This window comes from Telmatherina bonti (genome assembly GCF_933228915.1).
Source record: "Telmatherina bonti genome assembly, chromosome: 6".
In the NCBI taxonomy this organism is placed as follows: domain Eukaryota; kingdom Metazoa; phylum Chordata; class Actinopteri; order Atheriniformes; family Telmatherinidae; genus Telmatherina; species Telmatherina bonti.
The window spans coordinates 36,046,994-36,068,564 of record NC_136624.1 but is presented as its reverse complement, the minus strand read 5'-3'; the positions used below and the strand labels follow the sequence as shown (position 1 = coordinate 36,068,564).

General features: G+C 39.6%; 2 protein-coding genes across 2 annotated transcripts; one reads left to right on the top strand and one right to left on the bottom strand.

The window, feature by feature from the left end:
• Window positions 1-337: 337 nt before the first annotated feature.
• LOC306757217 (keratin, type II cytoskeletal 8-like) lies at window positions 338-6,535 on the bottom strand (the record flags this gene model as incomplete). The annotated part of the gene is made up of 9 exons (XM_079242182.1): window positions 338-786; window positions 1,240-1,280; window positions 1,389-1,609; window positions 1,798-1,923; window positions 3,209-3,373; window positions 3,460-3,555; window positions 3,662-3,722; window positions 4,555-4,763; window positions 6,083-6,535. The coding sequence occupies 9 exons, from the start codon at window positions 6,533-6,535 to the stop codon at window positions 527-529; spliced, it is 1,632 nt and encodes a 543-aa protein (XP_079098308.1). The 3' UTR covers window positions 338-526.
• Window positions 6,536-13,407: 6,872 nt separating this feature from the next.
• LOC306756864 (keratin, type I cytoskeletal 18-like) lies at window positions 13,408-20,102 on the top strand. Its single transcript, XM_079241764.1, has 7 exons — window positions 13,408-13,903; window positions 15,031-15,113; window positions 15,227-15,383; window positions 17,840-18,004; window positions 18,097-18,222; window positions 18,441-18,661; window positions 18,751-20,102. Exons 1-7 carry the CDS (start codon window positions 13,442-13,444, stop codon window positions 18,788-18,790), a joined length of 1,254 nt encoding a protein of 417 aa, XP_079097890.1. The 5' UTR covers window positions 13,408-13,441; the 3' UTR covers window positions 18,791-20,102.
• Window positions 20,103-21,571: the final 1,469 nt, after the last annotated feature.

The window sequence follows — 21,571 nt, the reverse complement described above, 5'->3', positions numbered from 1 at the left end:
TGAAAACGGCATGATGGACATATTGTGTCATATGTAACTGGAGTGTAGCAGGCTGGGGCTTGTCGGGTGTTTCAGGAGAATCAACCATCAACCACTTTGCTGTTTACTTTCTCTGTGAAAATCTGTTAAAAGTCAAACTTGTTGTGTGAGTAAGTGCATCGATATACTAGACAAGAAGTCATTTCAGGACGCTCACATGTGATATCCAGTGGATTTGTGCAATAATTCACAACAAAAGACAAAAAAGCTTCTTCTGTTTGAAGCTGATTTATTGTTGTTGAAACAGGCTTTCAGGTGTTGCCCAAACAGAAAAGTCATGAGGAATTCAGTTACTGCTCTTTGTGAGGGAGGCTTCTTTTCATTGCAGGTTCCACGACAGCTTTGCTTTGCAGCGCTGCCACCTGCTGGATGAATCAGGGTGGTGCAGAAGGCAGAAGAGGAGCAGAAAAAGGGGTAAAGTGAGACATTTTTTTCTTTTTTCCTGATCATTTTTGCTAAACCATTTTGTTAAACCATTATGAAGGCATCACTCTTCAACCACAGCTTCCACAGCTTCCGCCTGCTCCTGCTCCTTCTCTTCTGCAGTGACCGACTCTTCAGTTGCTTCTTTCTGCTTCTCCTCCGTCTTGATCTCCACAGTTTCGGTCTTGGTCACTGTGGTGCTCTTCACCGTCGCTCCTTCGATGGCAGACACTGAACCGCTGCTTGACTTGATTCCATCATAGGAAGAGCTGGCATAGGATGGGATGCGAGAGCTCTCCAGATTGAAGGAGCTGTAGTTCATCGCTACATATCGAGAGGAAGATGATTAAATTAAAGCTTTTGCTACTTATGCATCAGAACAAAAGAAACAAGTCGCATCTCGTCTCAAATGTGCGTATTTGTCAAATTCTTTTTTCACACTTATTGTATAAGAAATACTTTATAATTACATTGTTGTTACATCTGCAACTAATTTAATTTAATCCATTACAAAAACAAGATATTTAATGCTCAAACCGATAAACTTGAAGTCCATAAATTCCTTGAGTGATGCTGTTCTGTTGGACTATTTGCTCATGTAGTTGTTAACAAAGTGGTGAATTTCACCCCATCCCTGCTTATGAATAACTGAGCCTCCTTTTATACCCAGTCATGACACCCATGTACTAAATATCTTGTCTTTGTAGTTCAGTTGAATATTCAGCTGAATACACAACGTCCCAAAGTCATTGGAATTTGGGTAAAATACTGACTTACCAGTCTGCTTAGTCACACTGGTCTTGATTCCGGTTGCTAACCTGTAGAAGCAGAAGAAATTTTTTTAAAAAAAGCAAACAATTGAGACACTGAGTTGTGTTGATGCAGTTGTTATCACTGCCACATGAAGACACACAGCCCTAGTTTACCTGCTCTCCTCGCCTTCAAGCAGTTTCTTATAAGTAGCTATTTCAATGTCCAGAGCCAACTTCACGTTCATCAGTTCCTGGTACTGGCGGACTTGCAGGGCCATATCCTGCTTGGCTCTCTGCAGAGCCTCCTCCAGCTCTCTGACGCGGAGCTTAGCATCCTTCACTGCCAGCTCGCCCCGCTCCTCAGCTTCTGCAATCTGAGCTTCCAGACTGTTTCGCTAAGAGTGGAGGAAGACACAAAGAGTAGGATGTGATCCAAAAGCTTTCAAAGTGCTGATAATACAACATGAAAAAGGTTCCATATTACTGCAGAATGTAATAAATGATTTAAATGATAAACAAAAGCCCAGAATCATGTTGCAGTAAAACATCTCTGAGTTTATAAAACTTCAACTTCATCCCTCACCTGGGCTTTAATCATGTCAATTTCAGACTGGAGCCTCATGATCTTGCGGTTCATGTCAGCGATTTCAGCCCTGGTTGACTTCAGGTCATCGCCGTATCGTCCTGCTGACTGTTGCATCTCTGCGTACTATGGCGGTCAGAGGAAACAACATCATGAAAGCAAAGATCAGGTCTACTCATCAGGTGCTGCTTGTGTTTGCTTTTCACCGCATTGTAGTAGATATTCTTACATTTTATTTATTTATTTTTAATAAATCATTCATGCAAATTGGAGGTGTTTCTCAAGCTTGCAAAATAAACAGTTTAAAAAGAAAGCATAAAAAAAACTCTTCAAAGATCCAGTATGAAATGCTAACAGTTCTTAAACTAGTGGATTATTGCAAAATATATATATATAATCTACATTTATCAAACAACTTTGAGATTTTTATCAGGGCTAACAAAATTATACCATTAATACAAACTTTTCCAAAGAAATAATGCATAAACAACAAAATTAGTACACATGTAGTATTAAAAATGTGAATTCTGCATTTTCTTTGCGAGAGAAGCAGATTAATGGCATCTAGATGCCTTGTTACGGCTGTGAAAAACACTTTTCCTCCTTTTTCATGAAGATTCTGACAATAGTCCTGCCTTGCAATTAAAAGATGAATGCAGGATGACCTATTTGATATATCACACAATGAATCACGTAGCAGTAGGATGTGTGCGTGTATGTGTGTGTGGCTTGAAATGTTGGTGAACCTCTGGTCTTGCTACCATTTTTTTTAAGTGTCAAATGAATCTGAACAACAGCTGCTTTGTCGAAGGGCAATGATAGAAACATGAAGCTGGAGGAAGCTGAAGGTTACATACGGGAGTAACCATCATGTAATCTGAAATTTCTATGATTCAGTAAACAGTCGACAGCCAAATGGGAAAGACATGCACTGCAAAAACTGAAATCTAAGTAAGATTAAAAATCTGAAATTGAGTACACATATGCTTATTTTTTTAAAGGTAAGATAGTTCTTAGTTTTTATGCCAGAGAATTCCTCTTGTTTTAAGAGTATTTTAACTTGTTTTGGGAAGTCTTGACAAGCCAATTTTTATTGTTCTGTTGGCAGATAATTTATCTTATTTTAAGCAACATTTACCTAATTTTTTGTATATTTTTTCTTGTTTTTTAAGGCTGAGTTTTTGCAGTGTGAAAGTATTCTGACCAGTACAGCTAACGTGAATGTGAAGAAGGCACATTTCCATCAGAACAAGCAGCTTTTCAGACATAAAGTTAAAGGTTTTAGGTGAGTAATCAGCTTCTGAAGCTTGTTTCATGCAACGTGAACTTACACTTTTACAAATGAGAAAGAAAGAAATGAACCAGTGTGGCTTGACTGGTTGAAGGTTCTAACTAAAACATGCATTCCCACCTTGTTTTGGTACCAAGACTCGGCCTCTGCTCTGCTCCTGCTGGCTATCTCTTCATACTGAGCGCGCACTTCCGCAATGATAGCGTCCATGTCCAGGTTGCGGCTGTTGTCCATCTCAACCACAACAGATGTGTCTTTGATTTGGCTCTGCAGCTCATTGATTTCCTGCACAAGATCACAAATTCATTCAGACACAGGAAGAAGAAGCTTCAGTTTCATTTGGAGGTGTGAAGCTAAAAGCAGGTTATTACTGCATCATAGATCTGCCTCAGGAACTCAATCTCATCCGAGAGCGCGTCCAGCTTGGCCTCCAGCTCCACTTTGACCATGTAAGCTGCGTCTGTGTCCTGCGGTGTGAAAGACAACGTTCAGAACGTTTGTTGTTAAATTTGGCCATGAAGATAAAAATAGGCTATTGTGGGATTTTATTGTGAAAGAAAAAAACCCACAAACCTTCTTCATGACAACAAAGTTGTTCTCACACTCATTTCGCTTGTTGATCTCATCCTCATACCTGAGTCAGAAGAAGGAGATGTTGTTGAAACAACTTTTAAATGACGTTTTATTATTTAATTTCTTTCTAAATGATTTCTGGTAATAGTCAGAATTTTTTGGCTTCATCAGCCATCAGGGGGATTTGTTAAAATCTTAAATATCAGAAGGTCATATATCATTTAATTTGGTCAAAAATCTGCTTTTTTCAACACTTCCTAGAAAGCATGCAGTGCTACTCAAAGGTACAAAGCAACATGATGATATATTTTGTATAATAAGATTATAATATTCCCAAAAAATGAATGAACACCAATCAAATGATTGTCTGATGACAGTGAAGCTGTGCTATGTTTGGTTAACCCTCGGATGTATAAATTATTAAAACAAACAATGCCACATTTTTTCCACACAAAATTTTACTTCTACAGACAGAGATGCTTTTCTTTGTCTTTATTATTATTGAACTTTTTATTTAGTTTATTTATTTGATCTATTCTAAAGAAATCCTTATAAAATTATATATTGCAATACTTATACAATAGAAATATTCTAAAAAAAAATTGACTAGCATAATTTTCTTGTCCTGTTTATTACTGAGGTAAACTTAGTAATTATGTGTAAATATAAATATGACCTTTTGAACTGTATTTGTTGATTCTTCAGTGAGTGGCAGTGTGTTTGGTGACTCCAAATGTCTACTTAAATGGCAAAATTGCAAACATACCACCCCACTTATGAATATACTAAAAAACAGCCTTTAAATGGGTGTCCACTGTGGTGGACATGATGCATCGAAGGGTTTAAAAAAAAAACTTGTAATAAAAGAAGCCACTTTAAGCTTTTCCGCTCACTTGTTTTTGAAATCCTCCACCAGACCAGTCATGTTATGAAGGTCAGACTCCAGTTTGACTTTCTCATGGCCCAAGTTGTCCAGCTGCCTGCGGAGGTTTGCGATGTAGGCCTCGAACATGCTGTCGATGCTGGAGCGAGACACGGTTTGTTCCTGCAGGAGCTTCCACTTGGTCTCAAGCATTTTGTTTTGCTGTTCCAGGAAACGTACCTGAAGACAGAGAAGCACCAAGCAAACAAAAGGGGGATAAATGCATGTTTTTGTACATTTGCTTTAAAAAAGAGGTTCTTTTCCTGTGTTTGTGTTGCAGAGAAAACATGTGAGATTATAGAAATGGATGAAGGATGAATGTGAAGAGTGGGAGTTGCTGCTTTTTCTAATAGACAACAAAAAGGGAAGCAGACTAAATGAACTTGTTCCTCCGCCGGCAGCCTTGAAATGTCACATCAGTTCCTCATCTCTTGGCTTTAACCCTTACTGATCCACTTCAACACAATGTGGCACTGTGTCCCAGCTGCCCCCTTACAACTTTTCCTTTCAGCATCGTGACCCTGGGCGGTGTCCTTGTACCGCTCAGCAAACACCATGAGGCACACACAGATCGGTGTGTGTTTGTGCCGTAGCACAATGGCAACAGGAGCAGTGGGAGCAGGGGCTTTGTTTAAACATCTGAAGATTGATTTACAAGTTAGCTCCTTGTCTGCATGACGTGTCTGCCTCGAAGCAGATAAGCAGATAAGTGAGGAATGCCATGTCATCAGTCAAAAAACTGTCTGTAAATGAGTGAGATGTTTTTAGTTCACGTGCTGACATCTAATTAATCATGTTAGGGGATGGTTTTTAACAACTATCTATCCTTCTATCAGGTAAATGGCTTTATTAACTGTTTTATGGTCTAATAAGATGAGCATGATCAAGTTTTTGCTGTTATTCAACCCATTTTTTTGGAGTAAGCTCATCTCCAACAATCTTTTATTTAACAATTTGAGCTGTTTTAGTTTGTGTTTGTCCAGGCTGCACATGGATGCAATAAGCTTTGGACATTGCACATCAGATGAAGACACCTGAAGTTTTCTCTGCCTTCACTGCAACTCACTTTTACAGGAAATTGCTTTAAGGAAAACCCTTCAAGCAAAACATATGCTGCTCTTCATGTCAGGCCTGGATCCAGCTCTGCTATCATAGTTCAGAGTGGAAACGTTTGAGGAATATCCCCGACAGAAGAACTTCACAGCTGGAACATTGTTATAAACAGTGTTGCTTTAGTTGGAATTTTCTCAGGGATGATCTCAGTCCTGAAACTCGTGCTCTTTTCTCGATCCCCATTTTGACTCACAGTGCTTTCATTTCCTCTGCATTCCTCCTTTTTCTTATCCTTGTCTATCTTTAGCATCTCAACAGTTACGTCAGGCTGTTCAGTTTGCTCGTTTTGCAGCTTTTATGTCCTGTGCTGCAGCATGTCTGTCAATCACAGCATTTCCTGCTCTGACAGTAAGTTTTGACAACAGGTGAACGTTGGGCGGACTGACCTTGTCGATGAAAGAAGCAAAGCGGTTGTTCAGAACCTTGATCTGTTCCTTCTCCTGGGTGCGGATCACCTGGATGGTGGGGTCAATCTCCAAGTTCAAGGGTGCCAGCAGGCTCTTGTTCACAGTCACCGCTGTGATGGGGGCCCCCACATCATTGGCCATGCCACCTCCCATGCCTCCACCAAATCCCACATAGCCAAACTCCACTCCACCTCCTCGTTGTCCGGATCCCCTGGCAGCAAAGCCGCCAGCCACCTGAAATCCCCCCGCAGTCACAGCAGCACCACTGCTGCCCACCCCTCCATAAGAGCTTCGCACAGCGTAGCTCTGCCCGGCACTCCCCACACCTCGGCCTCCATAGCCGGAGAAGGAGCGGCTGCTGTAGCCCTGGGTGGGGCCCCTGGAGGACGACACAGTGGACAGAGTGGTGGTCTTTATGGCTCTGACGGACATGGTCACAGATGAGGTGGTGTGAGAGGAGAAGAGACTCTGCTGAGGGAAGGAGAGTCAGGCAGATAGACCCTCCCTGGTCCTCTGTGGTATTTATCAGAGGGGGGGGTGGGACCCTACTGAGGTGGGATTGGCTGGTGTCGTCAGTAGGGGAGTGAGGGATGATGAGGGAGAGGGGGGGGGAGAAATGAGGCAAGTTGAAAACTGCATCATGTTACACATTTACAGCACGTTAAAAACACAAAAGTCTTCAGTTTTTTTTCTTGTTGTTTCTGTAAAGCTGCTGCAGAAACACAAGCAAACTCACAAGTTTGTTCGCCTTCACACACACACACACACACACACATTTTCACAGCGGCCAGTCTATCTACTTCACAACTATAAATGTTCATTCAGATCCATGATGCACACACAACAAGTCACATTTTACACACACAAAAAGTCAAACCTTGGTTATAATGAACAACCTTATAATTTTACGACTCTCTCCTCTACTTTTCACTTCTCATAGGCATGACATATGGCAAGGTGAATTGTGGTTGTCCAGTGTGAGGTTCTTTTCCTACTGGTGCCCAGTCACCATGGTGTATGTCCTATAACCATGGGAGAAAACATTTTACCCATTTCATATCACCTACTTTTATAACACTTTGGGTTTTGGATGATTCATGTAGCCAAAAAATTCTGAAATAAACATTAATCATTAAAAAAAATGCAGAAAAATGCAACAAAAACATAATTAATTGAGAATTTCATTTAAAAATGAGCCAAACTGATAATTATTTGGCTCATTTTGCAGGATGTTTTTATTATCAGCTGCAGTCGATGAACCAAACTGAACTTTGCATGCACACACAGTAAGAATTCCTGTCATATCATACAGGTGAAGAGCAAATACTCTTGTCTTTCTTCTTTATCTCCAACCCCACCTTACTCTAAAACAGCTGCACCCACCCATAGAAAGACTGATAAACATCTCAGATAGACCCTTGTCGTTTTCTCATGACCCATTCGTCGTGCCGCTCTTTGGAAATCCTGATTCATTCGTCACCAGGCAGATTTATGACTCATGAGCTTTTCTAGGCAGTTCACCGGCCGTTGTGGAACCAACCAGCGTTTCCACCACTCATCCATTCTGTCGTTTTCCTCGTAATAATTCCAGTTATCTAACAGCAAATGAGAGGAGCCAAATCACATTGCCTCGAAATGTGAACAGGCAAATGGGGCAGATTTGGTGAAAAATAAAACAACCTGAAAGGCTTTCAGGCTTTGGAGAAAACAAAAAAAAAAATGCATGTTTTGCTTGGCAAGTTGCAAATAGTGACGTGATGCTTCACAATGAAGCGCTTGTGCTGGACTCGGAGGCAACCATATATGTAGAAGTTGTCCAGTTTGCGCTGTTTGACTTAACTCTGCCTTACAAACAGAGGCCAAATGTTAACTCAAGCTGCAGTTATGTGACATTTAAGAGCATTAAATAAGATTAAAGTTGCTGTTCTCATTTCCAAAGATCATTCTTCATTTCATGAGCATGAGGAAAGCAAAAAGGGGGGATTTTAAAAGCTTACCCTCTCAACCTTAGGTCTCCTGAGAGGCCAAGGATGTTCGTTTGTGTGAAGCTGCTAAATGACACACTGAGGCAGGAATGTGCTGAGAGAGACACATACATGCGACAAGTCAGAGAGGAGGGATGGTGAGGAGGGTATACGAGAAGACAATTAGCAAAGATAGGGAATAAATCTGTTGCATGACTGGGATGTTCGGTAAGGACTGGGAGGGATGAATGAAAGTCCACAATGATGTTAACAAACAAAACTATTTGTGTTGTAAACACAGTTCACAACACATAATACATTCTAATACACATAATTGTATCATTAAATAAACTGCTAAACACCATGAGAAAACTGAAAAGGAAATCACATTGTTAAACAGAAAACTACACTATAAACTGGGGAAAAGACAAAAAGGGATGGAAATAGTTTATCTTTGTCTGTAAAATTCAGGAGCCAAACCTTCAGAGCTATGAGAATGCTATAAAAAAAGTCATCTCCTGCTTCAGTCTGTAACGTCTGTTCAAACAGAAACCGTGCAACAGATCTGGATGAAATCTCTGCAAGGCGTTTACCTCAGAGCTGAGGACACTCAGCACATTCAAATCAAGTGTCTGCATGGAGCTTCCTCTTCTCCTCCCACGACCGGGTCCTCTAAATGTGAGACTCATGCCCTCTAGTGACTGGATCATGTTGTTCAATGTTTTCAACAAAGCAAGCAGAACTTAAGGAATTCCACATTATTAACGGAGCTTTTTATTGATCAGGAGCTACTCATGAAACTTGATCCATACCGAATAATTCCAGTTTGTAACCACCATGTAAACCACATGGAAGACAGCGTCCATCCACCCATCTGTCGCTATTCTAGACTCACCAATCTGAACAACTACATGATGGATTACAATGAAACTGGATGCAAAGATTCACAGTGAGCAAAAAATTAAATCCACTGATTTTTTTCAAGCATTTGATTTTCTTAAAAGTGCATTCTCAAGGTTCAATACGTTGGTTATTAAGGAGACTTTCAGATAGACAAACACACACATAAAATGTTAAAAGTAAGAATATTTTGATTCCCTTTATTTGACTTTTGAGATTAACATTTTATCAGCCAGCTCTCCATCATAAACACTTTGTTTAAATTTGTAAGAAGAAATTTAGCTTTTAAATTAGTCAATTCATTCATTCATTTTCCTAACCGCGAAATCCAATCCATGGTTGCGGGGAAGCTGGAGCCTATCCCGGCAGATTTTGAGCAAAAGTCTCAATTCAATTCAATTCAATTCAATTCAATTCAATTCAATTCAATTCAATTCAATTCAATTCAATTGATTTAATGTAAAGGGCTGCACGGTGGCACAGTGGTTAACAGCAAGAAGGTCACGGGTTCGATCCTTGGCTGGGGAGGGGTTTGGTCAGTGGCCTTTCTGTGTGGAGTTTGCATGCTCTCCCCATGTATGCGTGGGTTCTCTCTGGGTACTCCATCTTCCTCCCACCGTCCAAAGACATGATGTTAGGTTAATTGGTTACTCTAAATTGCCCATAGGAGTGAGTGTGAGCGTGAGTGGTGAATGGACTGGCAAGCTGTCCAGGGTGTACCCTGCCTGTCGCCCAAAGCCAGCTGGGATAGGCTCCAGCTTCCCCGCGACCCAGAATTGGATTAAGCAGTTCAGAAAATGAATGAATTAATTTAATTCAGTTTAATTCATTTCAGTTAAATTCAGCTTTTTTTTGTTTCACACCAGTTAGACACAAAGTTACCTAAAGGCACTTTTAAAGAAAAAGACCAATTCAATATAATTAACTCTAGTAATCAATAAAAAAATTTACTAAATATGTTCAACATGAGTCCCTTTTATGACAACTGCATTTACATAAAATAATAAAGTGAAATGAAAACTATAAACCTATTACATGCCACAAATATAATGTGGGATGTTTATACACATAGATATCGGTCTCCCAACATTATCAACAAATTTATCTCTACCATGACTACAAGCATCGACATGTAGCTTCATGCTAACATCAGGTTTTTGTTTACATATTTGTATTTTGTATGTACATATAAAGGCACATTTGTGTATATAATTTTAATTTTGCAATGCAACTGTGTATACTTGTATCATGTAAAAGCCCAACTATGGACGGGCATGGAAAATTAGCCTTGGTTAAAATGCTGTAGTATGTTCCATCATTCATGGAGCATTGTCCCGATCAAATAAAGATTTAAAAAAAAAAAAAAAAAAAAAAAAAGGGGGTTATTAGCCTGTTTACAGAACTTTATTGACTAGCTAGGAAATAATTTAGTCTTACTTCAAAGTGGTGTCGGGATTCTGGTGAAAAGACATTGCAGTCCGACTTAAGTGACCTATCAGTCACCTCAGGCCACCAGTACACCAACTTTCCCAAACTTTACCAGTTAAGATTGTATATTTTCTAGTAAAAAATTTTTTTAAAAAAGGACTTATTTTTAAAACATGGTAGATTAATAAAATATGATTTCATCAGCATAAACATTAGATGCAGCTTTGTTGTTAAACTTTAAAAGTGTTTCAATGCAGAACAAATGAGGTGCAGTTTCTGCAGCATCTGTGAAATCTGCGGGTTCAGTTAGTCGTTATCAGCTGATCCACAAACATCCGACTAACAGAGAACCCCATAACTAATATGATTAAACCCCATAAATAACAGATCGAGTGTCCATGTGGTGGTTATGTGATTCTCTTTTCATTTCTATGGTTTGGGAAATTTTAAATAAAACGGCACATTAATAATTTTCCCCTTTAATGTGACTATGTCAGTTTACTCACTAAATATTTACAACTGATAGACATTTACAACTGACTGACAATTCCCAAATTGTCAGTCTCTTCTTTATTACCATGTTTCCTTTCTTGAATCAAACTGATAACTTGTATTAATTCAGGACATGGAAGTGACTCCCTGACCATCCACTCCTTTTATGTGTTTCTGTGAAATGTCTTTGAGCTAGAAATGGACATGACATCCCACAGAGAAAATGCCTTGTAGTCGACACATTTCACTAAGCTGTGATGTGTGACCCTAACACCCACCAATGACCATAAAACTAGAATAGATGTGCTTATATGTAGACAAACTTAAATGTGTGTCTAAACGGATTTATATAAGGAATAAAAAGATAGTTTCCTGTGTTTTTTCCTTTTATTTCTTGGGTCAGTGAGGGAGTGAGAAAGGCAGGAATGAGCAGAGAAGGGAGGACCAAAGGAAGTGAGTAAGAATGTGTCACAGTCGTGTCCTTGTTAGCATTCCTTCATGCTTCAGAGAAAGCTTTATGTATGCATATGCATTCATGCAAATGTACAATTTACTGTTTATAGAAGCATGTGAGAGGGATTCTTCCCCACTGAAACTGCTTGAAGGGGAAAATGGATGGAAGTGAATTCATTCAAGGCAACGCCAGGCTGAGAACTGCCATAATATGGCAAGTGTCCAAGACTTGTGAAGCGTTTCAGCTCCTTTTACTAGTAATTTCCAGATTCCTGCTGTGTGTCACTGTGATTCATGAGCTCCAATTTGCTCCGTTTTCTTCTTTTTTTTTTCTTTCATCCTCTGTCTTATCTTTTGAAAAATATTGTACAACTTAGAAACTTCCTTACTGGTGTCAAAAAAGACAAAGAAATCAATGAAAGATGGAAGCAGGGATGAACAGAAAGGCGTATCTGCTTTCAATATGCTGTTTAGATATGTTTGTTACAGCTGTTGGGCAAGTTTCTTTTAGTAGTTTTCCTTTTTTTTTTTTAAACTTCTGGTTTGCTTTGGTGTCTGCGGCGAAACAAACGTTGCCAACACACACGCAAACAAATAAGACAGTTGTGACACTGTCATGAGGTATGAGTCATGCTGACTGAATTCATCTTTCCTGCAACCTGCATGTAGTCATTTCTTTCCAACTCTGTAAAGTTGTTACTGTCTACTTCTGGATATGTTATAAGAAATAATTAACAAATAGTTACTGACTAGGAGGAGGTGGTGAGAGACTTGTGATATAGTAAAAGCTGCTCGACCATGAAGGTGAATTTAAGTGTAAAAAGAAAAAGAACATGGCCACATGGGAGGTCAGGAGGGTGTTGCAAAGTCTTTGGAGTTTCCCCACTCTGCGAGGATCATGTGGCTTTATCCTCTCAGACTTAGTGCAACAATCCTGTCTGGCTACAACTTTAAGCTCACTTAAACCTCACCAAGGTGATGTTGAAACAGTTTTAAGTGCAGGAAAATGATGTCTCGTTTCTGCATCTCTGTCGATTAAGACATGTTTACGAGTCAGACTTTTAAATGCTATGAGAAGCGCATGATGCTTTTTCTGATCTTCCCAAACAAAGAGAGAAAAGGATCACTCTTTATAATGCATGAATGAGCTCCTGAAAAGGAACCTCGGATGTGGCTTCAAAGATAATTGTTCAAAATCCTCCGTGACTGATTTGTGAAGAAATGTGAACATAGTGTGAAGGATGAATGAGGGCAGCTTTTGTTTCATCTCAATTGTATTCTGAGCAAAGTATCATCTAACCTTTGCTGTTTCTAATCCCCTGTGGAGTCTTTTGATATACCTGAAGTATAAGTTTCGTCTTTTTAACATTGTCAGGTTTCATTCTTCTCTTCGTCCTATTTACAATATATGAATTTGATTCAGATCCTCGGTGTGTTTTAGAGTAAATCAGTTTGGGCTGATTTGGCCTCCTGTTCAACCTTCAGTGTTCAGTTTAGCTTAGATAGGAAAGCTGGTGAAGTCTCTTTGTTTTGGGGCCTTGGTGACCACAAACTTAGAAACTATGCAGCAGCTGGTACATGTAGGCTTTTTATGGACAAGCCACAAGAATTTTGTGGCACGCTTTTAAAGTAAAAGTCACTATGTCCCAAATCTTCCACCGCTTATCGTTTTGTTTTAATCCCACTTATATTCCTCTGACTGAAGCCTTGAATTTTTCCTGAAGAAAAAAAATAGTTGCTGCTTCTTTATTCATTTGCTTTGAGCTGTGGTCTATGTGTGTCGTTCCGTCTGCTCTCTCTGCTCCAAAGTGTTTACACAACTAAATATGCCTCACACATCTCCTTGGAGACAGAAAATAGATTGTAGGTTTTGTTTAAAAAAAAAAAAGAAAAAGGAAGTAATTCTGATAGAAAGAGCGAGCAGTGAGAGGGAACAGGAAACCAATGCTGAAGTGGGCAGGGTCTAAAAGGCCAGCTGTTACTGGGGGAGAGAGGCAGGAGTATAAGTTCTCCACTTTCAGCTGCCAGCGTCACTTTCTAAGCCGGCCAGCAGCGAGCGTCTACATCTCATTTTTCTCTTCATCCTCTGCCAAGCCTAACCATGTCCAGAATGAGCTTCAGAAACTCCAGCATCCAGCAGATACCTTCTGCGAGGATCTCCCTGACCCACTCTGCCCCGCAGTACCGTGCTGCCAGCATTTACGGTGGTGCTGGTGGACAAGGTGCCCGCATCTCCTCCACCTCTTCATCTTCCCTGCGATCTGGTGCTCCAGTTGTATCTTCCTCAAGTGCCTTCAGGCTGAGCAGTGGCATGGGTGGTGGCATGGGCGCAGGCTTCGGTGCTACAACTAATGCCAGTGCCGGTTCTGGGATCCTGGGCAATGAGAAGGGGGCCATGCAGAACCTGAATGACCGCCTGGCCAACTACCTGGAGACAGTGAGGAACCTGGAGCAAGCTAACAAAGAGCTGGAGGTGAAAATCAGGGAGGCCCTGGAGAAAGGGGGTCCTGACACGAGAGACTACAGCAAATATGAGCCCATCATAGATGATCTACGCAAACAGGTGAGAATTATAGCAACACACTAATGATACAGACAATGAGACAATAAAGATGTAATTTGCTATTTGACATCTAATATGAAAATTAGTGAACGCATTCAATGATGTGTGTCTTGCCTTGTTGAAAAAGAAGATCTATTTTAGCATCTGTGTGTTGGATCTTTATATAATTCCAATAATTAAAAGCTAAGAATGGGTAGTATTTCCTTTCTAAGTTATCAAATTTCTAGCAAGAGAATAAAGGGTGTGGTTGCAAAGCTTTAACCCTCCCCCTATAAAACTCTTCAATGCCAGAACTTCCTCTGATGAATCACAAACACGAGGATCACGAGAGACTAACTGGAAAGCTCTCAGACAACCAACAAACAAGAGCATTTCCAAATACTTCTGCTTGTTAGATGATGATTGTACAAGCATATGCTGGTGTAGGAGGGAGTAAATGCAAAGCAGATGTGTGGTAATGGTACACGCACACACACACACACACACACACACACACACACACTGCCAGAGTGAGCACACATTTGCATGCAGAGCTGTGGTTGTATAACAATCAGCTCCAGTCTGTGGAGTCAAATGTCACATTCCTCTGCAAAGACCAGTACTTCAATATCACAAAATGACACACTGATGGTGGCACTTAGTGTTTCGTGGCACATAAAGGGACGTGTTACAGGATGCCGTGGTCACGTGAAATGTTCAACACATTCATGCATTCAGAATTTCCACATATATGAACTCTAAAATATCCAGTGGCTTCCAGTGAAACAACGTTTGACGGCAACAGAGCAGCTGGCTGGACACTGGAGAGAAGAAGAAACTTCTTTTTCAGGCAGGAAATCCATTTCTATAGCAACACTAAAACAAACCAGATCCAGTTTGGCACAGGAACATCCCCTCTCTTCCTGTACTTAAGTTTATGATTCCTCTTTTATTACATGCTGTTACCATGGATACTATGTTGTAAAATCTGTTGGGTATCTGAACTGATCGCAGTCATGAGGTGAGGAAAACACAATTACGTCTCAAAGGGCAGAATAATTTCAGGGCAAATGGGCTTTAAATTAAATCATTTCAGAGGATGTTAAATGATTAAATAAATGCTCTGGTTCTTGACTTTTTCTGTCCAGATCTTTGATAAAATCGTGGAGAACGCTCAGTATGTCCTCCAGATTGACAACGCCCGTCTCGCCGCCGATGACTTCAAAGTGAAGTATGTGGTTTAACTATACTCCTCGTGTATGTTTGCGCCTGATCTGTAACTTCCAGCGGCTCATCTCAGAGAGGACATGCAAAGATGCCATCTGTGTCTGTAAACTTGTGCAGGTTTGACAATGAGATGGCGATTCGCCAGTCGGTGGAGGCCGACATCGCCGGGCTGAAGAAAGTCATTGATGACACCAACATGAGCAGGATGAACATCGAGAATGAGCTGGAAGCTGTGAAGGAGGAGCTGCTCTTCTTGAAGAAGAACCATGAGAATGTGAGTTTATTGTAAATGCAGACATGATTATGTGGAGCTCATCTCAGTCAAAGTTTTCTGTTGTTACCGTGGTGATTAAGATCTTGTGACTCCTTTGCAATTTTCCACGTTTGGATAATAATGACAGAAAATAATGATAGAAATTCATTTTAAAACACCAAACACTGTCAAAATTAGAAAATCTGCTCATATCTAAAAAGAATCTAACATAAAATACATGTGGGATGAAAATTTGATGCTTCTTCTTGCAGTACATAAAGTAAACATTTACAGTAAGTGTAACTTCACGTTTTTGCACAAAACAGCTTCCACTTCACAGTGGCTGCCTTCAATTTAGTCGTTTGGCTTCTTATGACTTGATTTAACTGATAGAAGACCTTTTAAAGCCTTACGTTCCCAGCAAGTCTCTGAGATCTGCTGATCAGGGTCAGCTGGTTGCAAAACAAACCAAAGGTGACAGAACCTTTTCAGCAGTGGCTCCCTCCCTGTGGAACTCCCTTCCTCTCAGCCTGGGACCAGCAGACTCAGTGATCTCTTTTGAAAAGCTGCTAAAAACAGATTTTTTAAACCCGCTCTTACTTATTTTTTTCCTTGATTTTATGTTCTTTTATGTTGTTTTGAGTTTTTGTGTTTTATAGTAAAGCACTGTGTGGTTTTTATCTTCATAGGTGCTAAACATTTACTTACTTACTTACTTACTTCATGTGTTCTTCTCTCCAAAACACAACACCTCCCATTCAAAGCAAAATGTCCTGGTTTTACTTATCTATAAAACAGTTTCTGAATAGCCGTCTGGTCTTCAGCAAATTGCACGTGGAAAATGGTGTTATAATCAGAAAGTAGCCATTTTCTCTTTGCAGTTCTGCCATGCAACCCATTGTTGTTCAGTTTTCTCGTGTTTGCACATCAACACCAGCCGACGAGAGGATCTGAGCATTCTGTAGGTTTTATGTACTGGTATCATGAGTCCCTAATTTCTTCCAGCAGCCTTAAAGGGGTGCTATTATGGTATTTCAAGTTTTCTGAGCTTTCTACAGTGTTACAGTGTTGAATCCTCATCAGACATGTGAACGGCACTGTTTTTTATCACCTAAATGCGTGTTTGAGTTTGAGTTTGAGTTCCAGCACTCTCTCCCTTCGGTTTCCATGGCGATGAAAAAGAGTTTAGAGAGTTTTTTCTACTTGGTAATCCTTGTGACGTCCCGGGGGTTAAGGTTCGGTGATTGGTTACCTTCTACTGGTTAACAAGGGCATGTACAAATACATCAGGCGGGTGGAAAACGTGGGATAAAGTTATTTCCAACGATGGCTGGTGAGTTTACCAAAGAGAGACATCCTGCTGCATTCGTTGCTGTGGGTTGCTATTTTCCACTTCGTTTTCAGGGTCCGATTCAGGTTCCAACATGTAGGGCTGTATGTTATGTGTTGACATTGTATTTTTTTTTTTTTTTTTTTATTGAGTTCATATTAGCCTAATCCTTCTGTTTATGAGACGTTACAATGACGGCGAAAGCAGGTGTGGTGCGCGCTCCCGGTGTAGCGCGGTGGCGGGAGGCGGGGCTTAATGCGGAAGAGTCTCAATCCACTCGTTTTGCCCGCAGGCTGATCTGACAGCCTACGGAGAGGGTCGGTCTGAAGTAAATAAAGCCATTTGTGACAATAACTCCATCAATCCCAGCCCTTTTGGGCTCAGAAATAAAAATAAATTAGCCTGAAATGCACATAATAGTTCCACTTTAAATAATGATTGATTACTGGATTCCAAACTTAGTTTTATTTTTAACCCATTTTCACTGTGATGGGACTCTTGCTCATTTTGTCATCTTTCTTCTCAAAAAACTTCCATTAATGTGTTATGAGCTTAAACAAATGAAGCCCATCAACTCAGATCTGTTTGCAACCCCCCTCTCACCTCCCTCCTCACACTGATTGAAACATTACATTATATTAATGCAAGACTCTTAATCATTCCTCGGGCTTCACAAACTCCAAAAAACCACAAACCTCAAGTCTCTTAACAAAATAAATTAATAAAGTTTATGAGCCCTTCTTTAGCCTCATCTCTCCCAGCAAAGGAAAACTCCAGTGGCCTGTTCTTGTGAGAATTTTTTCTTTGTTTTTTTTAGTTTTATCTGGTTGCAAAGTCAACAAAGGGTTTGCAATTATGACCTTATCTTTCTCTCAAAACAGGTTCATTTTGCTTTCATATGTTAGAATAATATGATAAGGGCTTCTCAGGGACAGGAGAATATTTTTATTCGCTACAGGTCAGGCAAACTTAAAAAGGTAGATGCTGCAAAAAGGAAAAATAAATCAGAAAACTGTGTCACTTCAAAATAATATAAATCATGATTTAAAAAACAAAACTATTTGCATTGGATTATGTGCAGTTATGTAAAATTTTAATGACCATCATTGCATGTTTAACTTATTTTCTATTCCTTCACTGAAAATAGGAGGTAATGGAGCTGAGGAATCAGATCTCCCAGTCTGGCGTGCAAGTGGATGTAGACGCTCCGAAAGGCCAGGACCTGTCCCATGTCATGGAGAACATGAGGTCCAGCTATGAGAAGATCACTGCGAAGAACGCAGAGGACCTAAAACACTGGCATGAGAATCAGGTAATGCAGGGCTGAAAGACTGCCGTCGTGAGACTCTCTGGTGAAACATGGAGTATTTTGTTTGGTCAACGTGTTTTCTTTTTCTGTGTCAGATTGCAGACGTGCAGGCGCAGGTATCACAGAACACAGAAGCGCTTCAGGGGGCCCAAATGGAAAAGACTGATTTATCCAGACAGATTCAGACTCTGGAAATTGAACTTGCATCTCAACAGAGTCTAGTAAGCATAAAAAGTTTTTTTTGTTTTTTTTTTAATCCTTTTTTCATTTTATCCACAAACATGAAAAGATCGAACCCTCCCATTGGAGTGTCATTGCAGCTGATATTCAGTCCATTACTGGAAAATAGTAAATTCTGAAAACCTTGAGAATCACAGAACACCTTTATGTTTACATTCATGTGTTAACTTTACCTTTCTATTTATCCTTCCTTCATCAGAAAGCCTCTTTAGAAGACACACTACGTAACACAGAGCTGCGCAACAACATGGAAATGGAGAAGTACAACAGCATCATCGTCCACCTGGAGGAAGAGCTGACCAACCTGCGTGCAAACATCCAGAATCAGACCCAGGAGTACGAGGCGCTGCTCAACATGAAGATGAAACTAGAGGCAGAGATCAGCACGTATAAGAGTCTGCTGGAAGGTGGAGACTTCAGGTAGGCTCAATGAATGAAAAGTTCAAGACAAACTTCTGGTGGTGGTTTAATTTTAACAATTCAAAATGAATCATTTGTGTTTTGAACAGGCTCCAGGATGCACTGGATGAGCTGGCAGCCAAAAGCTAAGTCAACCCAGAGACGTCCAGCTGGTCCAACCCACAAAGTCATTTTCACTCCATCACATACGATGTAAACCAAAAAGAATTCAAAATACCAAATAAAGGCATGACAACACCACAATAAGAGCAAACATCCCAAAACACCTGCCGCCTGACCTGACATGACAAAAAATAAATAAGTCCAACTGTTGGCACACACTTATGGTGTTTGTGTTGTAATTGATTTAAATAACAAATTATGTTTCATAAGTGAGATCTCTCACTAAATTAAAGAACAAAACTAAAAGGGTTAAACAATCTAACTAAATAAAGGGGTAAATTCTGCTGAATGAAAAAAGTGTTTTGGAATTGACTTTTAAAAACTGTTGTGACGATGAAGACGAAGATGAAAAAGAAATGTTAGACACTCATACAGGTTAAACCTTCAGGTTTCCATTAAAAACAACTAATGCTGAACTGTTTCATTCGTTGTATTTGCTTGTTGTCTGTAAAGACATAATGTAGCAGGAGCCATCCACTTCCAGGGAGGTTAAATCTGTTCTCACTGGTCGGCTCCAATGACCTGGCCTTGCTCTACCCACCTTTCTGGATCAGTGGCAATGACTCTGGTCTAGTTTTGTTAAAGTCTCTAATTAGATTACCTGACAATTTAGAAATGTATAGATATTTTGTATAATCTGAATATTTTGAATAGTAATATGTTTATATACATAAGTTAAAAACAGAGCAAATTACCCTGGTGACATCCAGTAATTCAGCAAAAGGAGAACAAGTTAAGTAAATGTGACACTTTTCCAAAGGTTATCTGAGGCCAAGCTCATTGTCTCAGACATTAAATTCCACAACATAGAGAACACCTGCAAAACTGTTGTAATTGTGGGTTTTTCTACTTGTCCTGTCCAGCATCGTGGAAAACAGAGTGGCGGTCTGGCTGCTTAAGAATTAATCTTCATTTTTCAGTTTTTGTATTGCTAAATTTACATATCAATGCTGGACCTAACAAGTGGCGTGGTTGTGGGGGATGTAAACAGAAGAGGGAAAAGTAGTAAGGTAAAAATTAGAGAAGGGGAAATAAAGAAAGCTGTGTTGTTCTTTGTTGTTGTTTTTTTTTTTTTTAAAGATTGAAGTGACAGTCAGATACTAATGTAGATGTATGATGCAATCCAAGGCACCCCACATAAAAAAAGCAACAAATGTTCATTCAGACTGAAAAGGTGCATCTGCTGATGTTTGACCACTAGGAGGCAGATGAACTCTAAAATAATGTACAGAGTGATCAGTCTGCTCTTCTTTTTTGTGAGTGAATAAAATATGCAGGAACAAAGTCTGCAAGTATTTAATGAATTGAATTAAATTACATACTTCACATATCGCAGAGGAAAATTACAATAGATAAATAAATAAATAAACATGTTCTTAGACATCTTTACATAAATATTATGCTCAGTGAAAAAATCTTATAACACTCAGTGTATTGTATGTCATTTAGTAGTCTTTTGTTGAAATAAACAAAGACTTCCCAAAATGAAACATAATCTGGATGGTAGCATATGTTTTTCCCAAAAATTGTGTGTCTCACACGCCATAATTTCACAGGTTTGCCAAGCTTATGTCATGTGCACATTATAGCCCTGCACCACTGATGTTGGTTATGAACTGTAGGTGGTCAAACACTTTTTCTACTTTTTCACCTTAAATGGACTCAGGCCCTTCGAAGACAGCAGCAATTCAGATAAATTTTATGTGAACAGAACATCCTTTTCTTTTCTTTGCACTGTAGAATTTTTTACTAACGTCTGTGGAAAAGTGAACCAACTATGTTCACTTTTATTTCTTTAAAAAAATATAATTTTATTATAATGTAAGTCAGAGCCTGAAGATTACAGCTGCTCCAATTTTATTCAGCCATGTCCTCTGTGTACAGATGACTGGAGTCCCTTAATATGTAAAAAAAAACAAAAAAAAAAACATATTTGTGATGATGACTATTTACTACATTAAAAAAACATGAATCTTAAAATGATTAATTACTTTCTGACCGTGTTTCACACAGCAGCCCTCACGTTCGCTGTTGTACAAATGTTAAAATAGGTTAAAATACCCTAAATCAGGGGGTATTCAATGTTTATCAGACCAAGTACCCCAAACAGATGCAGAGATGGAGCAAAGACCATCATACAGCTGAGTGACATGTGTGTTGTGAGCTTGCATATAACTGTAATGCTTCTTTTGCTCAGAGAAACTCTCTTTGTACATATCCAGCCCTTCTCACTTTCTCTCATGCAACATCAGTCCTGTTGCCTGCTCACAGTCTGCATTTTCACCTGTAGTTTCTGAGGAAGAGGGAACTTTTTTTGTGCTCTTCTAGCTTTAAATTCAAGTTACAAAATGACTAATTTTTGCTCATAACAATGTCCATATTTAAGATTGACAATAATAGGCTTATCACATGGAACCTGGTAGACTGCTGTGATTAGCAAACAAGCAGCAGGGACAGACAACAGGGTCCTCCTCCTCCTTGTATCTAGGATGTTTGAAGACAAAGGTCTAAGCTGGTCTCCTGCTGTTAGTGAAGTGATGCCCAACACTTGTGAGACAGCTCGTATGTGTTAAATGTTAAACCAAAAGTTTTAGGACTCTCAGTTAAAAGCCTCTTAATAAAATAGTAAGGTGATAGTATATTCAGAGATTTCTGAATGTGGGATTTTGGGAAGAATAACATGGTGTAAGTCTAAATGTAATTTCAGTTTATAAATGTACTCTTACATTTATTGAAATATATTAAAGG